The 17,386-nt window shown below is 45.3% G+C and overlaps 3 protein-coding genes across 5 annotated transcripts; 1 reads left to right on the top strand and 2 right to left on the bottom strand.

Annotated features, from left to right (window-relative positions):
* Positions 1-997: 997 nt before the first annotated feature.
* On the bottom strand, positions 998-6,678 carry LOC149979678 (dual specificity protein phosphatase 26-like). Of its 3 annotated transcripts, none has more exons than XM_090191088.1 (4): positions 6,568-6,678; positions 6,059-6,196; positions 5,356-5,567; positions 998-1,768 (listed from the first exon to the last, which is right to left on the bottom strand). In XM_090191088.1, exons 3-4 carry the CDS (start codon positions 5,462-5,464, stop codon positions 1,557-1,559), a joined length of 321 nt encoding a protein of 106 aa, XP_090047214.1. In that variant the 5' UTR covers positions 5,465-5,567; positions 6,059-6,196; positions 6,568-6,678; the 3' UTR covers positions 998-1,556. The 3 variants fall into 3 exon arrangements, with proteins under 3 accessions (XP_090047214.1, XP_090047215.1, XP_090047213.1); XM_090191089.1 differs by having other exon boundaries at positions 6,282-6,617; XM_090191087.1 differs by lacking the exon at positions 6,568-6,678 and having other exon boundaries at positions 6,059-6,536.
* Positions 6,679-8,466: 1,788 nt separating this feature from the next.
* Positions 8,467-13,088, bottom strand: LOC110536321 (BAG family molecular chaperone regulator 4). Its single transcript, XM_021622055.3, has 5 exons — positions 12,787-13,088; positions 12,085-12,207; positions 11,630-11,872; positions 11,277-11,546; positions 8,467-11,025 (listed from the first exon to the last, which is right to left on the bottom strand). The coding sequence occupies exons 1-5, from the start codon at positions 12,913-12,915 to the stop codon at positions 10,552-10,554; spliced, it is 1,239 nt and encodes a 412-aa protein (XP_021477730.3). The 5' UTR covers positions 12,916-13,088; the 3' UTR covers positions 8,467-10,551.
* Positions 13,089-13,173: 85 nt separating this feature from the next.
* Positions 13,174-16,012, top strand: LOC110536320 (U6 snRNA-associated Sm-like protein LSm1). The gene is made up of 4 exons (XM_021622054.3): positions 13,174-13,629; positions 13,908-13,976; positions 14,153-14,268; positions 15,463-16,012. The coding sequence occupies exons 1-4, from the start codon at positions 13,584-13,586 to the stop codon at positions 15,631-15,633; spliced, it is 402 nt and encodes a 133-aa protein (XP_021477729.2). The 5' UTR covers positions 13,174-13,583; the 3' UTR covers positions 15,634-16,012.
* Positions 16,013-17,386: the final 1,374 nt, after the last annotated feature.

Raw genomic sequence — 17,386 nt, 5'->3', positions numbered from 1 at the left:
GAAAGAGCACCAGTATGCCAGTGACTCAGCCCCTGTAATCGGGTTAGAGGCAGAGAATCCCAGTGGAGAGAGGGGAACAGGCCAGGCAGAGACAGCAAGGGCGGTCCGTCGCTCCATTGCCTTTCCATTCACCTTCATACTCCTAGGCCAGACTACACTCAATCATAGGACCTACTGAAGAGATGAGTCTTCAATAAAGACTTAAAGGTTGAGACCGAGTCTGCGTGATTTAATATTGAGATAAAACGGATGGATTGGACCTTTAAAGGCCAGTAGAGGATAGTGTCACGCCCTGGTCTTAGTATTTTGTGTTTTCTTTATTATTTTGGTCAGGCCAGGGTGTGACATGGGTTTATTATGTGGTGTGTTTTGTCTTGGGGTTTTCGTAGGTATTGGGATTGTGGCTTAGTGGGGTTATCTAGTATAGTCTATGGCTGTCTGGAGTGGTTCTCAATCAGAGGCAGGTGTTTATCGTTGTCTCTGATTGGGAACCATATTTAGGCAGCCATATTCTTTGAGTGTTTGGTGGGTGATTGTTCCTGTCTCTGTGTTAGTTTGCACCAGATAGGCTGTTTCAGTTTTTCACGTTGATTGTTTTGTATTATGTTCATGTTTGAGTTTTTTCTTTATTAAAGAACATGAACACCAACTACGCCGCATTATGGTCCGATCCTTGCTACACCTCCTCTTCAGAGGAGGAGATAGGCTCCAGACAAGACTGTGAATTTTGACCTGCTGAGTGAATACGCTATTAATTTAAGGCGTCACCTTTTCATATAGGCTAACCCTGTGCAATTAGAAGAGACATGCATTGAAATATTAAATTACATTTAAATTCAAAGCCTTTACAGATGAACCAACGCCATGATGTGGAGGTACAGTATTTATGCCATGGGGCATTGTGTCATGCTGGGAGAAAATAGAGAAGTCACAGGTTCTGTGGTTGGAACTCGGAGCTTCTGCAACACGAGGAAGAAACAGGGAAGTACTAGGAAAATGTATTCACACATACTTTAATATGTCATAATAATTGCATACTCATATCAGCTTGAAACATACAAAATACTCAATAAAAAAATGTATGTTGCCGAAAATGTGTACAACACAAGCTTAAGTTACAGTAGGCTACACTTATTTCCCAATAAGACAGGTTTCTCAAGTTTGACCTCCAAACCATCAGTGGTCTTATCTCTAAAGGGAGGTATGTAAAAATAATTCTACAGCCAGACACTGCTAGGAAAAGCAGAACATGGAATACAGCTAAACTTTGAATACTGGGAACTAGAATGCAAGACTCCCACATAGCCTTCACCAACTTAAAGGAAAATTACACTCAAACTATATTTTGGTATTTGTTTCATTAGTCCACTGCTGGTACAGTACCAAAATGTTTTGCATGTCAGCAATTACATTTTCAAGATATAGAACTTTGAAAATACAGAAAGTGTCACAGTATGATTCTTTTTTTATGAATGTTTCCCAAAAAAGAAAAGGTTTGTGACCCACTGCTCAAATAGACGAAAGAGAATAGAATAGAAGCTGATATAGTCAGTCTTCTAGGTGTAGGTAGTGTTGCGGAGGTGGCCATACAGTTTGGTATCCAGGTTGATGAGTTGTCGGAGGAAGCCTCTGTTGGGGATCACACCGCGGTTGTCCTTCACGGCGCAGATGGCATCCACCAGGGTCAGGTTCTGTCTCAGCATCAGGTAGGCAAGAACCAGGGTGGCTGAACGACTCACCCCCACTGCACAGTGCACCAGCACTATACCTGAGGGAGAGGTGGGGGGATAGAGGGTAGAAAGAGGAGGGGGTAGAAAGAGGGAGAGGTGGGAGGGTAGAAAGAGGGAGAGGTGGGGTGGGGTGGTAGAAAGAGGGAGAGGTGGGGTGGTAGAGGGTAGGGAGAGGTGGGGTGGTAGAGGGTAGAAAGAGGGAGAGGTGGGGTGGTAGAAAGAGGGAGAGGTGGGGTGGTAGAGGGTAGAAAGAGGGAGAGGTGGGGTGGTAGAGGGTAGAAAGAGGGAGAGGTGGGGTGGTAGAAAGAGGGAGAGGTGGGGGGTGGGGAGAGGTGGGGGGGAAGAAAGAGGGATAGGTGGGGGGGAAGAAAGAGGGAGAAGTGAGGGGGTAGAAAGAGGGAGAGGTGAGGGGGAAGAAAGAGGGAGAGGTGGGGGGGAAGAAAGAGGGAGAGGTGGGGGGGGAAGAAAGAGGGAGAGGTGGGGGGGGAAGAAAGAGGGAGAGGTGGGGGGGAAGAAAGAGGGAGAGGTGGGGGGGGAGAAAGAGGGAGAGGTGAGGGAGAGGTGAGGGGAAGAAAGAAGGAAATGTGGGGGGTAGAAAGAGGGAGAGGTGGGGGGGAGAAAGAGGGATAGGTGGGGGGGGGAAAGAGGGATAGGTGGGGGGGAAGAAAGAGGGAGAAGTGAGGGGGTAGAAAGAGGGAGAGGTAAGGGGGAAGAAAGAGGGAGAGGTGAGGGGGAAGAAAGAGGGAGATGTGGGGGGATAGAAAGAGGGAGAGGTGAGGGAGAGGTGAGGGGAAGAAAGAAGGAAAGGTGGGGGGTAGAAAGAGGGAGAGGTGGGGGGTAGAACGAGGGAGAGGTGGGGGGGGGTAGAGGGTATAAAGAGGGAGCGGTGGGGGGTAGAGGGTAGAAAGAGAGAGAGAGGGGGGAGGGTAGAAAGAGGGAGAGGTGGGGGGGAAGAAAGAGGGAGAGGTGGGGGGGAAGAAAGAGAGAGGGAGAGGTGGGGGGAAGAAAGAGGGAGAAGTGAGGGGGAAGAAAGAGGGAGAAGTGAGGGGGTAGAAAGAGGGAGAGGTGGGGGGGAAGAAAGAGGGAGAGGTGGGGGGAAGAAAGAGGGAGAGGTGGGGGGGAAGAAAGAGGGAGAGTTGGGGTGGTAGAGGGTAGAAAGAGGGAGAGGTGGGGTGGTAGAGGGTAGAAAGAGGGAGGGGTGGGCGGTAGAAAGAGGGAGTGGAGGGAGGGTAGGGGGTAGAAAGAGGGAGGGGTGGGCGGTAGAAAGAGGGAGAGGTGGGGGGGAAGAAAGAGGGAGAGGTGTGGGGAAGAAAGAGGGAGAGGTGGGGGGTAGAAAGAGGGAGAGATGGGGGTAGGGAGAGGTGGGGTGTAGGGAGAGGGAGAGGTGGGGTGGTAGAGGGTAGAAAGAGGGAGAGGTGGGCGGTAGAAAGAGAGAGAGGTGGGGGGTAGAAGGAGGGAGAGGTGAGGGGTAGAAAGAGGGAGAGGAGGGAGGGTAGGGGGTAGAAAGAGGGAGAGGTGGGGGTAGAAAGAGGGGTAGGTGGGGGTAGAGGGTAGAAAGAGTGGAGGGGTAGGTGGGGGGAAGAAAGAGGGAGAGGTGGGGGGGAAGAAAGAGGGAGAGGGGGGGGAAGAAAGAGGGAGAGGTGGGGGTAGGGAGAGGTGGGGGTAGAAAGAGGGAGAGATGGGGGTAGGGAGAGGTGGGGGGTAGGGAGAGGGAGAGGTGGGGGTAGAAAGAGGGAGAGGTGGGGGTAGAAAGAGGGAGAGATGGGGGTAGGGAGAGGTGGGGGGTAGGGAGAGGGAGAGGTGGGGGTAGAAAGAGGGAGAGATGGGGGGGTAGAAAGAGGGAGAGGTGGGGGGTAGAAAGAGGGAGAGGTGGGAGGGTAGAAAGAGGGAGAGGTGGGAGGGTGGAAAGAGGGAGCGGTGGGGGGGTAGAAAGAGGGAGAGGTGGGGGGTAGAAAGAGGGAGTGGTGGGGGGTAGAAAGAGGGAGTGGTGGGGGGTAGAAAGAGGGAGTGGTGGGGGGTAGAAAGAGGGAGAGGTGGGGGGGTAGAAAGAGGGAGTGGTGGGGGGTAGAAAGAGGGAGAGGTGGGGGGGTAGAAAGAGGGAGAGGTGGGGGGGTAGAAAGAGGGAGAGGTGGGGGGGTAGAAAGAGGGAGAGGTGGGGGGGTAGAAAGAGGGAGTGGTGGGGGGGTAGAAAGAGGGAGAGGTGGGGGGGTAGAAAGAGGGAGAGGTGGGGGGGGTAGAAAGAGGGAGAGGTGGGGGGGGTAGAAAGAGGGAGAGGTGGGGGGGTAGAAAGAGGGAGAGGTGGGGGGGTAGAAAGAGGGAGAGGTTGGGGGGGTAGAAAGAGGGAGAGGTGGGGGGGTAGAAAGAGGGAGAGGTTGGGGGGGTAGAAAGAGGGAGAGTTGGGGGGGTAGAAAGAGGGAGAGGTGGGGGGGTAGAAAGAGGGAGAGGTGGGGGGGTAGAAAGAGGGAGAGGTGGGGGGGTAGAAAGAGGGAGAGGTGGGGGGGTAGAAAGAGGGAGGGGTGGGAGGGTAGAAAGAGGGAGGGGTGGGAGGGTAGAAAGAGGGAGCGGTGGGGGGGTAGAAAGAGGGAGGGGTGGGGGGGTAGAAAGAGGGAGCGGTGGGGGGGTAGAAAGAGGGAGAGGTGGGGGGGTAGAAAGAGGGAGAGGTGGGGGGGTAGAAAGAGGGAGAGGTGGGGGGGTAGAAAGAGGGAAAGGTAAGGGGTAGAAAGAGGGAGAGGTAAGGGGTAGAAAGAGGGAGAGGTAAGGGGTAGAAAGAGGGAGAGGTGGGGTGGGGGGTAGAGGGTAGAGAACATGGATTTTTCCCATTAAGCACAGTGTGGTATTGTAACTTCCCCTCTGGAAACTCCTGCTTCCTTTCAGTGTGACCTTTCACTGCGTTGCAGATAGAAATGTCATGTTTGCATAGGAAACAATTCTTTGACATGTACAATGCACATTTCATCATACACTTGGCCATACCACACTTTTAACATTATACAGGCATTTTCCATTGGAACAATGTATTACTCTGTAACAAACTAGTACATTCAATAAACGATGAAGTACTTTAGTACAATCAATGAGGCAGTACTTAACTTTTAAACTCCCTTTTTGAACTTCCGCTTTGGAGTCCCAAAGCGCGGCGAACAATTGGCCCAGCATCGTCCGGGTTTGGCCAGGGTAGGCAGGCCGTCATTGTAAATAAGTATTTGTTCTTAACTGACTTGCCTAGTTAAATTAAGGTTCAATTTAAAAAAATACTTCCACTCACCTCTTCCACTGAACAAGCCCTTGATCTGGACTTCCACTCACCTCCACTGAACAAGCCCCTGGTCTGGACTTCCACTCACCTCCTCCACTGAACAAGCCCCTGGTCTGGACTTCCACTCACCTCCACTGAACAAGCCCCTGGTCTGGACTTCCACTCACCTCCTCCACTGAACAAGCCCCTGGTCTGGACTTCCACTCACCTCCTCCACTGAACAAGCCCCTGGTCTGGACTTCCACTCACCTCCTCCACTGAACAAGCCCCTGGTCTGGACTTCCACTCACCTCCACTGAACAAGCCCCTGGTCTGGACTTCCACTCACCTCCTCCACTGAACAAGCCCCTGGTCTGGACTTCCACTCACCTCCTCCACTGAGGGCCCTGTGGATGAAGTCTGCGGCAGTCTGGAAGTTGACACTCATGTCAAAGTTACAGGAGTCATGAGCCTCGATGCCAAAGTACTTGATGTTCATTCCCAGGTAAGTCTCCGCACCGTCTCGCCGTTTACTGTGGTTTGCATTCAAGACGTGGGTGACATGATGGTTGGCCAACTGGCGGACATTCGTAGCACTGTCCCTATGAAAACCACAAGGTTCAAGATCATTCAAAACCAGTATCGCATAACTATGTTGAGGACAAGACTAGAATAAACAAATAAATGCAGTCCACAATGAACAAGTAACAATTTCCAGGTCTGTTGACAAAGTTCTGGACACTGAGGCCTTACGTTTATGCTAGATCTATATAGATTGGATAAGAGCAAATATCTGGCAATCTGATATTAAGAATTCACACTACTGAGGTCCACATTGGGAACTATTATCAGATAAACCTATACACTTTCCCAACACCGAACAGAGCACTCAAGTTACTTTAGAGGTCCCAAGCATTTAAAAACTGATTTATGATCAGCTCCCCTTACACACATTGGAGCCTTGTCCAAATGATGCCTTGGATTAGTCTCTATGGAGCCGACGACATACAAAATTCTTGTCCACTTAAAGTGACCCTAGGTTAAATTCCAGTGTCAACCAATATGAAAGGACAAGTATTGTCACTGCACTTACTGGTCTCCAATGTAAAGTCTGGGCCACACTTCGTCTGCATGGCTGTTGATGGCTTTCCCAGTGAACAGGAGTCGTTCCAGCTCCAACACAGCCAGCCCCGGTGAACTCAGGTCAATCTCCACCTTACGAGGAGGGGGTCTGTCGTTCCAGGACGGGGGGAGTTTGGAGGTAAAAGACATGTTGTTCTGCTTTTAAAATATCTGATAAAGCTCTGATACAATACCTCCGCAGGTTACATACAAATCCAGTTTTTCTTCAAAATGGTTTGAAGCCCAGTCCGAGAATAAAGATAATTAAACAATATATATGTTGCAGCTGCTGCGTTTTGCTGGAACCGGACCTTGGAAAGAACAGTGTAAATGAGCCCTACTGTATAAAGGATCTTGTCTATCACTATGCAAGGGAGGCAGACTACATCTCCATACTTCTTTCTAGAGCAGCAAAAGTAATGATTGTAGGTTTGTTTCACAGGGATCCTAAAGAGAGATGAACAGGTGTAGGTTTTATACCGGTGCTTTGCTTCAGAGTTGCTCGCTCCTGGGAGTCTTCAGAGCCATCTGATGCCCTGTCCCATAAATCAAATTCAATGCGTTTTCCACAAGGCTCGGAGAGACTGTTTTGCTTTCGCATCAAAATAGCTATCTATTTAAAGATCTGAACGCTAGTTGGCAGGCAAGGGTGTATGTGCGGCCGTCTCAACTTCACCAAAATACATTCATTTCATTTTCCTCATGGCTAGTCATTCTGACATAGGGTTTCTTTAAGGAGGTAAACTAATCACAGAATGAATGACAGAATAAATTAAATCCATAGAGAAAATACAGTACCAGTCAAAAGTTTGGACACCTATGGGTTTTTCTTTATTTGTACTATTTTCTACATTGTAGAATAATAGTGAAGACATCAAAACTATGAAATAACACATATGGAATCATGTAGTAACCAAGAAATTGTTAAATCAATCAAAATATATTTTAGATTCTTCAAAAGCAGCCACCCTTTGATTTGATGACAGCTTTGCACACTCTTGGCATTCTCACAACCAGCTTTATGAGGAATGCTTTTCCAACTGTCTTGAAGGAGCTCCCACATATGCTAAGCACTTGTTGGCTGCTTTTCCTTCACTCTGTGGTCCAACTCATCTCAAACCGTCTCAATTGAGTTGAGGTCGGGTGATTGTGGAGGCCAGGTCATCTGATGTAGCACTCCATCACTCCTTCTTGGTCAAATAGCCCTTACACAGCCTTAAGGTATGTTGGGTCATTGTCCTGTTGATAAACAAATGATAGTCCCACTAAGTGCAAGCTGGATGGGATGGCATATCGTTGCATAATGCTGTGGTAGCTATGCAGGTTAAGTGTGACTTGATGATAAATTAATCACTGACAGTGTCACCAGCAAAGCACCATCACATCACCTCCTCCATGCTTCACGGTGGGAACCACACATGCAGAGATCATCTGTTAACCTACTCTGCATCTCACAAAGACACGGCAGTTGGAACCAAAAATCTCAAATTTGGACACATCAGATGAAAGGACAGATTTCCACAGGTCTAATGACCATTGCTTGTGTTTCTTGGCCCAAGCAAGTCTCTTCTTATTGGTGTCCTTTAGTAGTGGTTTCTTTGCAGCAATTTCCCCATGAAGGCCTGATTCACAAAGTCTCCTCTGAACAGTTGGTGTTGAGATATGTCTGTTTAACTTATTTGGGCTGCAATCTGAGGTGCAGTTAACTCTATCCTCTGCAGCAGAGGTAACTCTGGGTTTTCCATTCCTGTGGTGGTCCTCATGAGAGTCATTTTCATCATGGTGGTTGATGGTTTTTGCGACTGCACTTGAAGAAATGTCAAAGTTAACTAGGCAAGTCAGTTAAGAACAAATTCTTAATTACAATGATGGCCTACCCCAGCCAAACCCTAACATCGCTGGGCCAATTGTGCACCGCCCTATGGGACTCCCAATCCCAGCCAGTTGTGATACAGCCTGGAATCGAACCAGGGCCTGTAGTGACGCCTCTAGTACTGAGATGCAGTGCCTTAGACCGCTGTGCCACTCGGCAAAGGGTGGCTACTTTGAAGAATCTAATATAAAATATGTTGATTTGTTTAACAGTGTTTGGTTACTACATGATTACATGTGTTATTTCATTGTTTAAGTCTACACTATTATTCTACAATGTAGAAAATAGTAAAAATAAAGAAAAACCTGGAATGAGTAGGTGTGTCCAAACTTGTTTGACTGGTACTGTGTATCAGCTTGCAGTGTGTTGTCTCACTTTCATTACCCCTCACTTCATTCAAACGTCTTTCACTTTCTCTCTCCCACCTATTATATGACAAACTCTTGTTAATTTTGAGTGTTTATGGTATGTTTTCCAAAAGACTATACAATAACATGCATAACACATTTGAAAAATGTACTGACATTTAATGCAATTCATATGTTTGAGCTGTAGTCATTTCTGAATCAGTCAGGAAAATAGTCCCATCTTATGTTGGAAACATGCATTACGTCAGAAACCGCTGTAGACAGGACCTTGGTCCCTGTTACAAATATAGATATTTTAGTTAGCTAATGGTTCTCTATCTGAACACAAAAATAACATCACAGGAAAAAAGGAAACATGACAAACAGAACATTTTGATCCATGCAAAGCTTAAGAGATTTAAAGTTTATTTTTTATAACGATTTGAAAAAGCACCTGCCGATATTATGGCACTCGTGATTATTATTATTTATTTTGATCAACAAAGTAGCTGATTTCTAAGAAATTAACACAATCTAAGAAAGTGATTTGATTTGTGGTTTAGAAATAAATAAACATCCAATCATAGTGCTGTAGGATGAAGCTGACCCCAACCACCTGTTTCAATACATCCTTCTTCCTTAAAATATCACTGGGCCCGTATCCACAAAGCCTCTACGTAGGAGTGCTGATCTAGGTTCAGTTTAGCCTTTTAGATCATAATGAATAAGATTATATGGACAGGGTGGACCTGATACTAGATCATCACTCATATTCCGAGACTATTTATGGATATGGGTCCTGGTCTGATATGAACTTGAATGGTAAAACTGTGGTAGAAAGGTCAGAGATTACTCTAAAGAAGGAAGTAATTGAACAGGGTCTAAGGTCAGTTTTCCTTTTCGTCCTTCGAAGAATAACACTAAACTGATCCTAGGCCTGCACTTAATTACAATGTCTAACACCAATCAATGGCAAAAGCATTGTGGAGGAGTTGTAGACCAACTACTATACATACATACATACCAGGGTTAGGATAGATGGAATTAAAACATTAATTTATTCAGGGAGTGAATTGAAACTTCCTCAATATTTCCATTGAGCAACTTTAAGTCATTAATTGAATTTCTTCCATCGACCGCATTGAAAAGCAATTGACTCTACCTTTGTAGATACTGTGTGTGTAACGTTACCCACCTATGGATTGATATTAAAGTCTACAAAGGCAAGTCAGGATGATTTTTTTGGTTGCTCAAATATTATGATCACTTGCTCAAATGTAAATTAAGCAGAAGCGCCATATTGCCTGCCTTTCACTTTTTTTAAATCAGTTAAAAAAAAAAAAAGTGTGACCTGCCCAACTGCCATAAATCCTGTCTTTCACCTAAAGGGATATCAGTTTTAGGCTATTGAAATTCTTTGCAGTTTGGTTGTATTCACTTTTTAAAAACATATCACCTGACTAATGGAGCAACCTCAGAGCAAGCTCAACTTGCATAACCGCCCAGTTAACTTGACAAAGGCAATAGGGCAACCCTTAATGTAAATCCCTGCGGCAATTTGGAAGGCTGTGTGTGAATGCACACTGTTTGCATTCTGCTTACAATGACAGGTGGGTGATAAGGTTGGGGTGAGTGATAAAGGGAAAATCTCATGGTAGTGCAAATGGTTCACAACATGTAAGAAAACATGGTGAATGGAACACTCATGGTAGAAGTGGCCTTTGAACACAGATCTAGGATCAGATTAGCCTATGCCAAATCCAAGCCTTATTAACCAAGCAAAAACATCTCACCCTATCAGTGATTAAGGGGCAACATTTACCTACTTTGAAATGAACATGGTGACACTATATGAAACCACCATTATAAGACTACATTACACTGGCACAAGCATGACATAACCGATGCTTTAAGCCATCATGGACACTAATGTCGGGTTATGACAACTAACCCAACAACACCATAACTTAGTCATGACTTGATATGTACAACCATTACATTTGCCATCATGAATACTTTGACATGGCATCTCTTATGTTCCTGATCACACCTGCGTGAAGTAGCATAAGCTGGCCTGATTCCAAACCAAAAGTCCTTGTTGAGAACCAGTCTATCTAAACCTTTACGATCCAGGAGATGTAGTCAACAAACAGAGAATTGGGCATTTAATTCCAAGGGACCGGTTTAGATTCAAATGTCACAAAAAAAGAACAGCAAGACCCTTAGAACCAGAACCGGTCCAATTCAGAAGGCCTTTTTCTCCAGCCGGTCCAGGATGGCCTGGATCCTCTGCACAGCCTCCTTCCGGGCCTGCCTGACCACTTCCTGTCCCTGGGTCTCCACTGAGTCCAGAACCAGCAGTTCCTTGGTCAGCAGTTCCTCCAGGTATCGGTAACTCTTGTCCGATTTTTTACCCACAAACTCATCCACATCCTCATGGAGCAAAAGCACCCGGGCCATGACCTGCTGGACTTTGGCCAAGCTGGGGTTGTCGCTCAGGGGCTGGGGCCCGATTGGCCCCTGGGGCTGGGTTGGAGGCTCACCCTGGGAAGGCTTTGGCTCCTGCACCCCACCTCGTCCTGGTTTGTTGTACATCTGGGGAGGTGAGCTGAAGTCGACGGGCTTGCCATTAGTGGGGTTAGGGGAGGGGGCTGGTCTGGGTTTGGGTCCCACCTGTGGGGCACACTGGTGCTGGTGGGGTCCTGGGTAGTGCTGGTCCTGAGGAGGTAAAAAATATTTTTTTTACACAATTAGTGTGTAATGAATAGAAATTAAATTAATTCAGACCCAAGACTGCTATGGTACCAGAGGAGGGTATGATCATTTCTGAACTATCCCCTTTCTTCCAAGAAGAACAAAATTAGTACCACTTAGAGGGTATTTTAGAAACAACATGTTCAAATAAAGGAGCGAGACGACCAAAGGCCAATTTAGGTCTTTGAGATGCCTCCCTTGTGTTCCACACGTACCTTGGCTTCATAGGGGGGTGGGGCTCCAGTGCCAGTGCCTGGCCAGGCTGGGGGGTGTTGTGGGCGGACAGGGTTCCCATAGTTGCTGTGTAGAGGTTGGGTGCCTGGCTGCCACTGCTGGTGTGAGGGCCCATACCCACCCGAGTGGGCCCAAGCCTCAGCCTGCGGCCTAGGGTGAAGGGCCTGTCCAGTGGGGTATTGGGGGTTTGCAGGCAATGCAGGACCACCTTCCCCATAGTGTGTGTAAGACCCAGGAGGATAGCTAGGGGCCTGGGAGAAAATAGACAAGAGCCATTATGCCCAACTGCCTTTACCTCAGACACTTAAACACTGCCCTGGTTGAATGCACTTACCCCTTGACAGTGTGGTCCAGGGTAGTGGTGGTGCTGATGTTGGTGCTGGGTGTGGGGTTGTCCTGACCCGCCTGTGCTCTGCTCTGGTCCTGGGCAGCCCTGGCTAGGGTACTGGCCTGTTGCCTGCCTGGGAGACATCTGCTCTGCACAGTAGAATGGGTTGGATGGGTGGAAAGAATTTGCCGGATATTGGCCTGGACCAGTGTTATAGACGCCGTGGCCATTTGGATATGCTTGCATTGCCTGGATAGGGAGAGAGAGGGAATGTGTGCATACATCAGTAAGGGTTTGAATGTGAGTGCCAGACTGCCAGTCTGTGAAAATATTTGTGCGTGAGTAACAAAGTGTCAAGGAAGGGTGAGAGCCTTTGAGATGACGGATTAGGACTTAATCCCCATGTATAGAGGTGGATTTAGAGGGCCTTTGCTATGACATAACATGAGGCCGTACTGTACCTGTGGGTTGTAAGGTGGCTGTACGTCAGATCCTGAAGGGTAGGCATTTGGATAGTGCCCTGCTGTGGAATGTGTCTGGGGATACCAGTAGTTTGAGGAGTAACCAGGGTATTGGGAAGCGTCCTGTGGGCATATGATAAGAAATTTTACCAGGGCTCAAAATCCGCAATGTTTAAATAGTCAACTATATCGACATGAGTAAACAGTAACCCCAGACCTCTATAGTCACGTCACTTCAAGAACTTGTTTGACTAAAGTATCCAATCGTCTAGTAATGAAGCAAGACACTGACCGAATGCAAAAGCATTTCCTACTGTATTACATAATAGGTTAGCTAGCAGCAGAAGAATCACAAAACAGTAGCTATTAACTAGCTAGGATATAAATCATACACTACAAACTGCATAACTAGACAATCTGCATGTCAAATATAACCAAATAAGCAAGTTAGGTAGCTTGCAATATAGGACATCTTACTAGTTAGGTAGATGGGCAAACGGTCAGAAGACGGTTAGCTAGCTAAAGTGGCTGGCTAGAACGCAGGCTAACTAGCTAGCTAGCTAGCTAATGAACGCTCAACTATATACACAGTACAAAAATACTAACGCGTGTTTACGAACATTACATCGTATGTTCTAAAATGTGATTAACATAACTAGTTATCTACGTGTTGACATGAATTAGCTATACAATGTGTCGTACCATAGCGTTATTCCAGTTCACGTTATTATTTTCCGAGTTGAAATTTGAGGGCCAGGCGGATTTGGGATTCGACTGCATTTGATGATGCATCACCCAAGCAGCGTCCCCAGCACTTCTGTCGTTTGTCATTAAAATAAATCGTGATAAAATGAACTGTCAAATCGGAGCGCTCTGACTGCTATGAAAAACAAAAGCTTTATTGAAATTATCGAGTTGTTGAAGGCATTGACCATGGGCAGCTAAATATATCATTGTTTGCCCCTTTAATTTTCGCCCCTCCCTTTTCCTTTTCCCACGTGCGTGGAATATTTGGTATTTTGACCAATAGGCGCTCAGAGTTTAGAGCAGATCCCACCGAATGCGTCGATTTAAACCAATAATTTGTTTAAACAAATTGCGATGGTTACAATTCGCGGTAGTTGTTTGAATGGCCTAATATTTGTGTCTTATTAAAAACCAAACGCATATTCATTCAAAGTATTACATTATTAGAAAAATGCAATGTCCTAAATATACATCAGTTATGAAAGTTATATTAGCCTAAAATGTCACTTTAATAACTCTATCGAAATTCAATAACAATAACAATGTTATCTATTATCGGATACAATAATAAATTACAGAAGAACATTTTCCAATGTTCGGTGCTATCGGCGCTTAATGGGTTACAATTCTACAGGAAGTGCTTCCCTGAGCATGCGTTCCCTGCTCTTCCTGTAGAGAGGATACATATATATACTTTTTAACGATTTGTCTTGACACATGTCATACACGGTGATTAACTACACACGATCAAAATGAACTACATGCCAGGGACCGCGAGTCTCATCGATGACATAGACAGTAAGTTGGGATAGCGAAGGTTAGGCTGAGTTGAGACAGAAGTGTGAGTGAAAAGCCCAAAACATTTCCAACGTTCGAAAACCGTGATGATGATAATGATCAAATACAGTCACTGGTAAATTATGAACCCCTTCTTGTTAACTATTCATCATTTGACACGCGGCGACCTTGCAACATTGTACCCAAAACTCACTGTGCGTGGCGTGGGGGGCAACGTTTGGATACATTGTAACCACGTGCGGTGGCTCAACTATAAACATTCCTTTTTTTTCTTGCAGAAAAGCATCTTGTACTTCTTCGAGATGGACGAACGCTAATTGGGTTTCTGAGAAGCATTGACCAGTTTGGTATGGCAAGTTAACAAACTAATAATCATATTTCAGTTTAAACACTAGCCTTCTTAGCTTAGTTTGATGTAGTCAATACTCAGATAATGTAACTTATTCACAAGTAGGTACATTCAGGCAATCAAAGGGAAAATGATCTTAACTTCCCTATCTCATCTCTTCACCTTCTCTTTCAGCCAACCTAGTTTTTCATCAAACAGTCGAGCGCATCCATGTGGGCAAGAAGTTTGGAGACATCCCCAGAGGAATCTTCATTGTGAGAGGAGAGAACGTTGTTTTGCTTGGAGAAATAGTAAGTATTCATCCATGCCACATTCTTGTTCTTTATCAGTACTTCAAGGCTGCTTTAGTTTCCTTAGTAGAGTAGGCCTACACAGTAATTTGTTTGTGCTAAAGTAAGCCTGTTGATTAGACCAGAGGGGATATACTACAAATTAGGATCATAGAGAATAATAAAAAACCAGAAATAACAGCTGATTTTCTGGTTAATTTAAGAAAGCTAAACATAGATATGTGTGTTTGGTTGTTGAGTCATTTAGACCATGCCCATTTCAAGCTTATCTTTCTAAAACTAAAATGTTATTTCTGAATATTCAGGAAAGTTAGCTGACTAACTTGTTAATTTTTTTGTGTTATACCCCTCAGTTGAATGTGTAGCAGTTTTTCAATATACTCACATGATTAGTAAGTACCTCAGCCCAAACTTTAGTTGTCACCTACGTAGCATGGTTGATTCACACACAGGGCCTGGTTTCCCAAAAGCATCTTAAGGCTGTATTCATCAGTAGAAATATAGGATTCTATCGTTCTAAGATGGTCTTTGCTTGAACTCAATGGCCAAGAATCATGCCTTCCAGGACCTCTATACCAGGTGCTGTCAGAGGAAGGCCCTAAAAATCGTCAGACTCCAGCCACCCTAGTCATAGACTGTTATCTCTGCTACCGCATGGCAAGCGGTACTGGAGCACCAAGTCTAGGTCCAAAAGGCTCCTTAACAGCTTCTACCCCCCAAGCACAAGACTGCTAAACAGTTATTCAAATGGATACCTGGACTATTTATATTGACCCCCTTTTTTACGCTGCTGCTACTCACTGTTTATTATCTATGTATAGTCACTTTACCCCTCCTACATGTACATATTACCTGGACTAACCGGTACCCCCGCACATTGACTCGGTACCAGTCCCCACTGTATATAGCCTCTTTATTTTATTGTTACTTTTTTTGTACTTTATATTTGATAAATGTTTGTAGCAAATATGATTATTTATTTTTTAAATCTGCATTGCTGGTTAAGGGCTTGAAAGTAAATATTTTACGGCAAGGTTTACACCTGTTGAATTTGGTGCATGTGACATACAGTTTGATTTGATCAGTTGAGAACAATCACTTGCTGGGGTTTACACGTGTGCCACTGCTATTACTCTCCAGAAGGACATGCTTGACATTTACGTTGACAGTATGTTTAATATAATCCCACTTTAGGACGTTGATAAGCTGTGTGACAACGTCTTGCAGCAAGTTTCTATAGAGGAGATCCTGGAGGAGCAGCGATTGCAACAGCAAGCGAAGCAGAAGACAGAGAAAGCCAAGGTGACCGCACTGAAGGACAGAGGCCTATCCATCCCAAAAGCAGATAATCTCGATGAATACTGAAGGCACTTCTGTTCCATTTTCTTCCGTAATACTGGACTTCTCAGTTATATGTTGAATAGGGGATTATTTTGAAGACTATGAAAAGAATGTGTGCTTTGTAGATGACGCGGTTTTGAGTCACACTAAATACTGTACTGATTTAATTTTGATTATGACTCATTGGTTTGAAAGCAAACAATGAATTAAGTGATGCATGATTTGAGGGTAGACCACACAACCTAGATTGTCTACAAGACTACATTTGATGAGAAATCAATTATGATTTTCATACCATAGCACTGAGAACTAAGTCAATAGTATATAGTGATGAACTATGTTAGTGTAAGCAGACACATTGTAATGGCAAGATTTGTTTTCCATAAAAGTTTTTGTTATTTTATTACTGAAGTCTGCTTTGTTTAATTTGTAAATGGGAATATTCATTTGAGTCTGACTATGGATCACTGCTCTACTGCAGAAGGCACTGTGGTCTCTCATAGAGTGATGGAGGTCTCTAGTATATTAGCATGGGCAGTGCCATTGAGGGCTTCCATCATTTTAATGTAGTCAACTGGGTGGGACTTCCAACTTCATTGGCTGATCCCTCTAGGTGACCCTGTTGAAGTCATGTCCAACCGGATGATCAGGTGGGATCAGCTAATCTGATGGAGAATGGCGCTGGGATGCATAGCGTCCATTTTACGGGCTCCTGACCAAATATGCTATTTTGTGTTTTTTATTTTTGTGCTGATCTTAAAGTTTTTTTGTACATAATGTTTCCACCATAATTTCCTATTACCGAAAATAGCTTCTGGACATCAGAACAGCGATCACTAACCTCAATTTGGATGAAGAATTCTACTTCAATGATTCGACTGTGCAGGACATAATGCTCACCTGGGACCAGGCCCTTATCCCTAACACAGAAGAGGAAAATATGGCGATATAGAGAATAACAAGTCTCTACCCTCTGTTCTATTGGTGAATGTTTAATCATGGGAGAACAACCTAGATGAGATTCGTTCAAGACTGTCCTATCAATGGGACCTGAAGAACTGTAATACCCTATGCTTGTCGATATGTAGGCGCAAGTCATTCAGTTTTATTCCCCATATGGGTACGGGCACAGTGAGATGCATGAACACGGATTCAATCGTATATCATGTACAGTACCAGTCAAAGTTCCAACACACCTACTCATTCCAGGGTTTTTCTTTATTTTTACTATTTTCTACATTGTAGAATAATAGTAACTACATCAAAACTATGAAATAGCACATATGGAATCATGTAGTAATCAAAAAAGTGTTAAACAAATCAAAATGTATTTTTGATTCTTCAAAGTAGCCACCTGTTGCCTTGATGACAGCTTTGCACACTCTCTCACCCAGCTTCATGTAGTCATCTAGAATGCATTTCAATTAACAGGTGTGCCGTGTTAAAAGTTAATTTGTCAGAGCCAGCTGTGCCATCAGAGTCCCTGGGTTCGCGCCCAGGCTCTGTCGTAACCGGCCACAACCGGGAGGTCCGTGGGGCGACGCACAATTGGCCAAGCATCGCCCGGGTTATGGAGGGCTTGGTCGGTAGGGGTGTCCTTGTCTCATCGCACACCAGCGACTCCTGTGGCGGGCTGGGCGCAGTGTGCGCTAACCAAGGTGGCCAGGTGCACGGTGTTTCCTCCGGCGCATTGGTGCGGCTGGCTTCCGGGTTGGATGCGTGCTGTGTTAAGAAGCAGTGCGGCTTGGTTGGGTTGTGTATCAGAGGACGCATGACT

This window comes from Oncorhynchus mykiss, chromosome 11, assembly GCF_057628025.1.
Source record: "Oncorhynchus mykiss isolate SJ-2025 chromosome 11, ASM5762802v1, whole genome shotgun sequence".
NCBI lineage: Eukaryota > Metazoa > Chordata > Actinopteri > Salmoniformes > Salmonidae > Oncorhynchus > Oncorhynchus mykiss.
The sequence above is the reverse complement of the archived record's forward strand: the minus strand, read 5'-3'. Positions and strand labels throughout refer to the sequence as shown.

What these genes read in the sequence shown, in the direction of transcription:
- LOC149979678 (XM_090191087.1), bottom strand. Translation starts at nt 6,237, where the DNA reads ATGTCTTTTACCTCCAAACTCCCCCCGTCCTGGAACGACAGACCCCCT. An exon ending in AGACTTTACATTGGAGACCA is followed by an intron (nt 5,568 to 6,058) that starts GTAAGTGCAGTG and finishes TGGTTTTCATAG; the next exon opens with GGACAGTGCTACGAATGTCC. An exon ending in CAGGGCCCTCAGTGGAGGAG is followed by an intron (nt 1,769 to 5,355) that starts GTGAGTGGAAGT and finishes CCTCTCCCTCAG; the next exon opens with GTATAGTGCTGGTGCACTGT.
- LOC110536321 (XM_021622055.3), bottom strand. Translation starts at nt 12,915, where the DNA reads ATGACAAACGACAGAAGTGCTGGGGACGCTGCTTGGGTGATGCATCAT. An exon ending in TGAACTGGAATAACGCTATG is followed by an intron (nt 12,208 to 12,786) that starts GTACGACACATT and finishes ATATGCCCACAG; the next exon opens with GACGCTTCCCAATACCCTGG. An exon ending in CACCCCCCTATGAAGCCAAG is followed by an intron (nt 11,026 to 11,276) that starts GTACGTGTGGAA and finishes TTACCTCCTCAG; the next exon opens with GACCAGCACTACCCAGGACC.
- LOC110536320 (XM_021622054.3), top strand. Translation starts at nt 13,584, where the DNA reads ATGAACTACATGCCAGGGACCGCGAGTCTCATCGATGACATAGACA. An exon ending in TCTCATCGATGACATAGACA is followed by an intron (nt 13,630 to 13,907) that starts GTAAGTTGGGAT and finishes TTTTTCTTGCAG; the next exon opens with AAAAGCATCTTGTACTTCTT. An exon ending in TTGTTTTGCTTGGAGAAATA is followed by an intron (nt 14,269 to 15,462) that starts GTAAGTATTCAT and finishes ATCCCACTTTAG; the next exon opens with GACGTTGATAAGCTGTGTGA.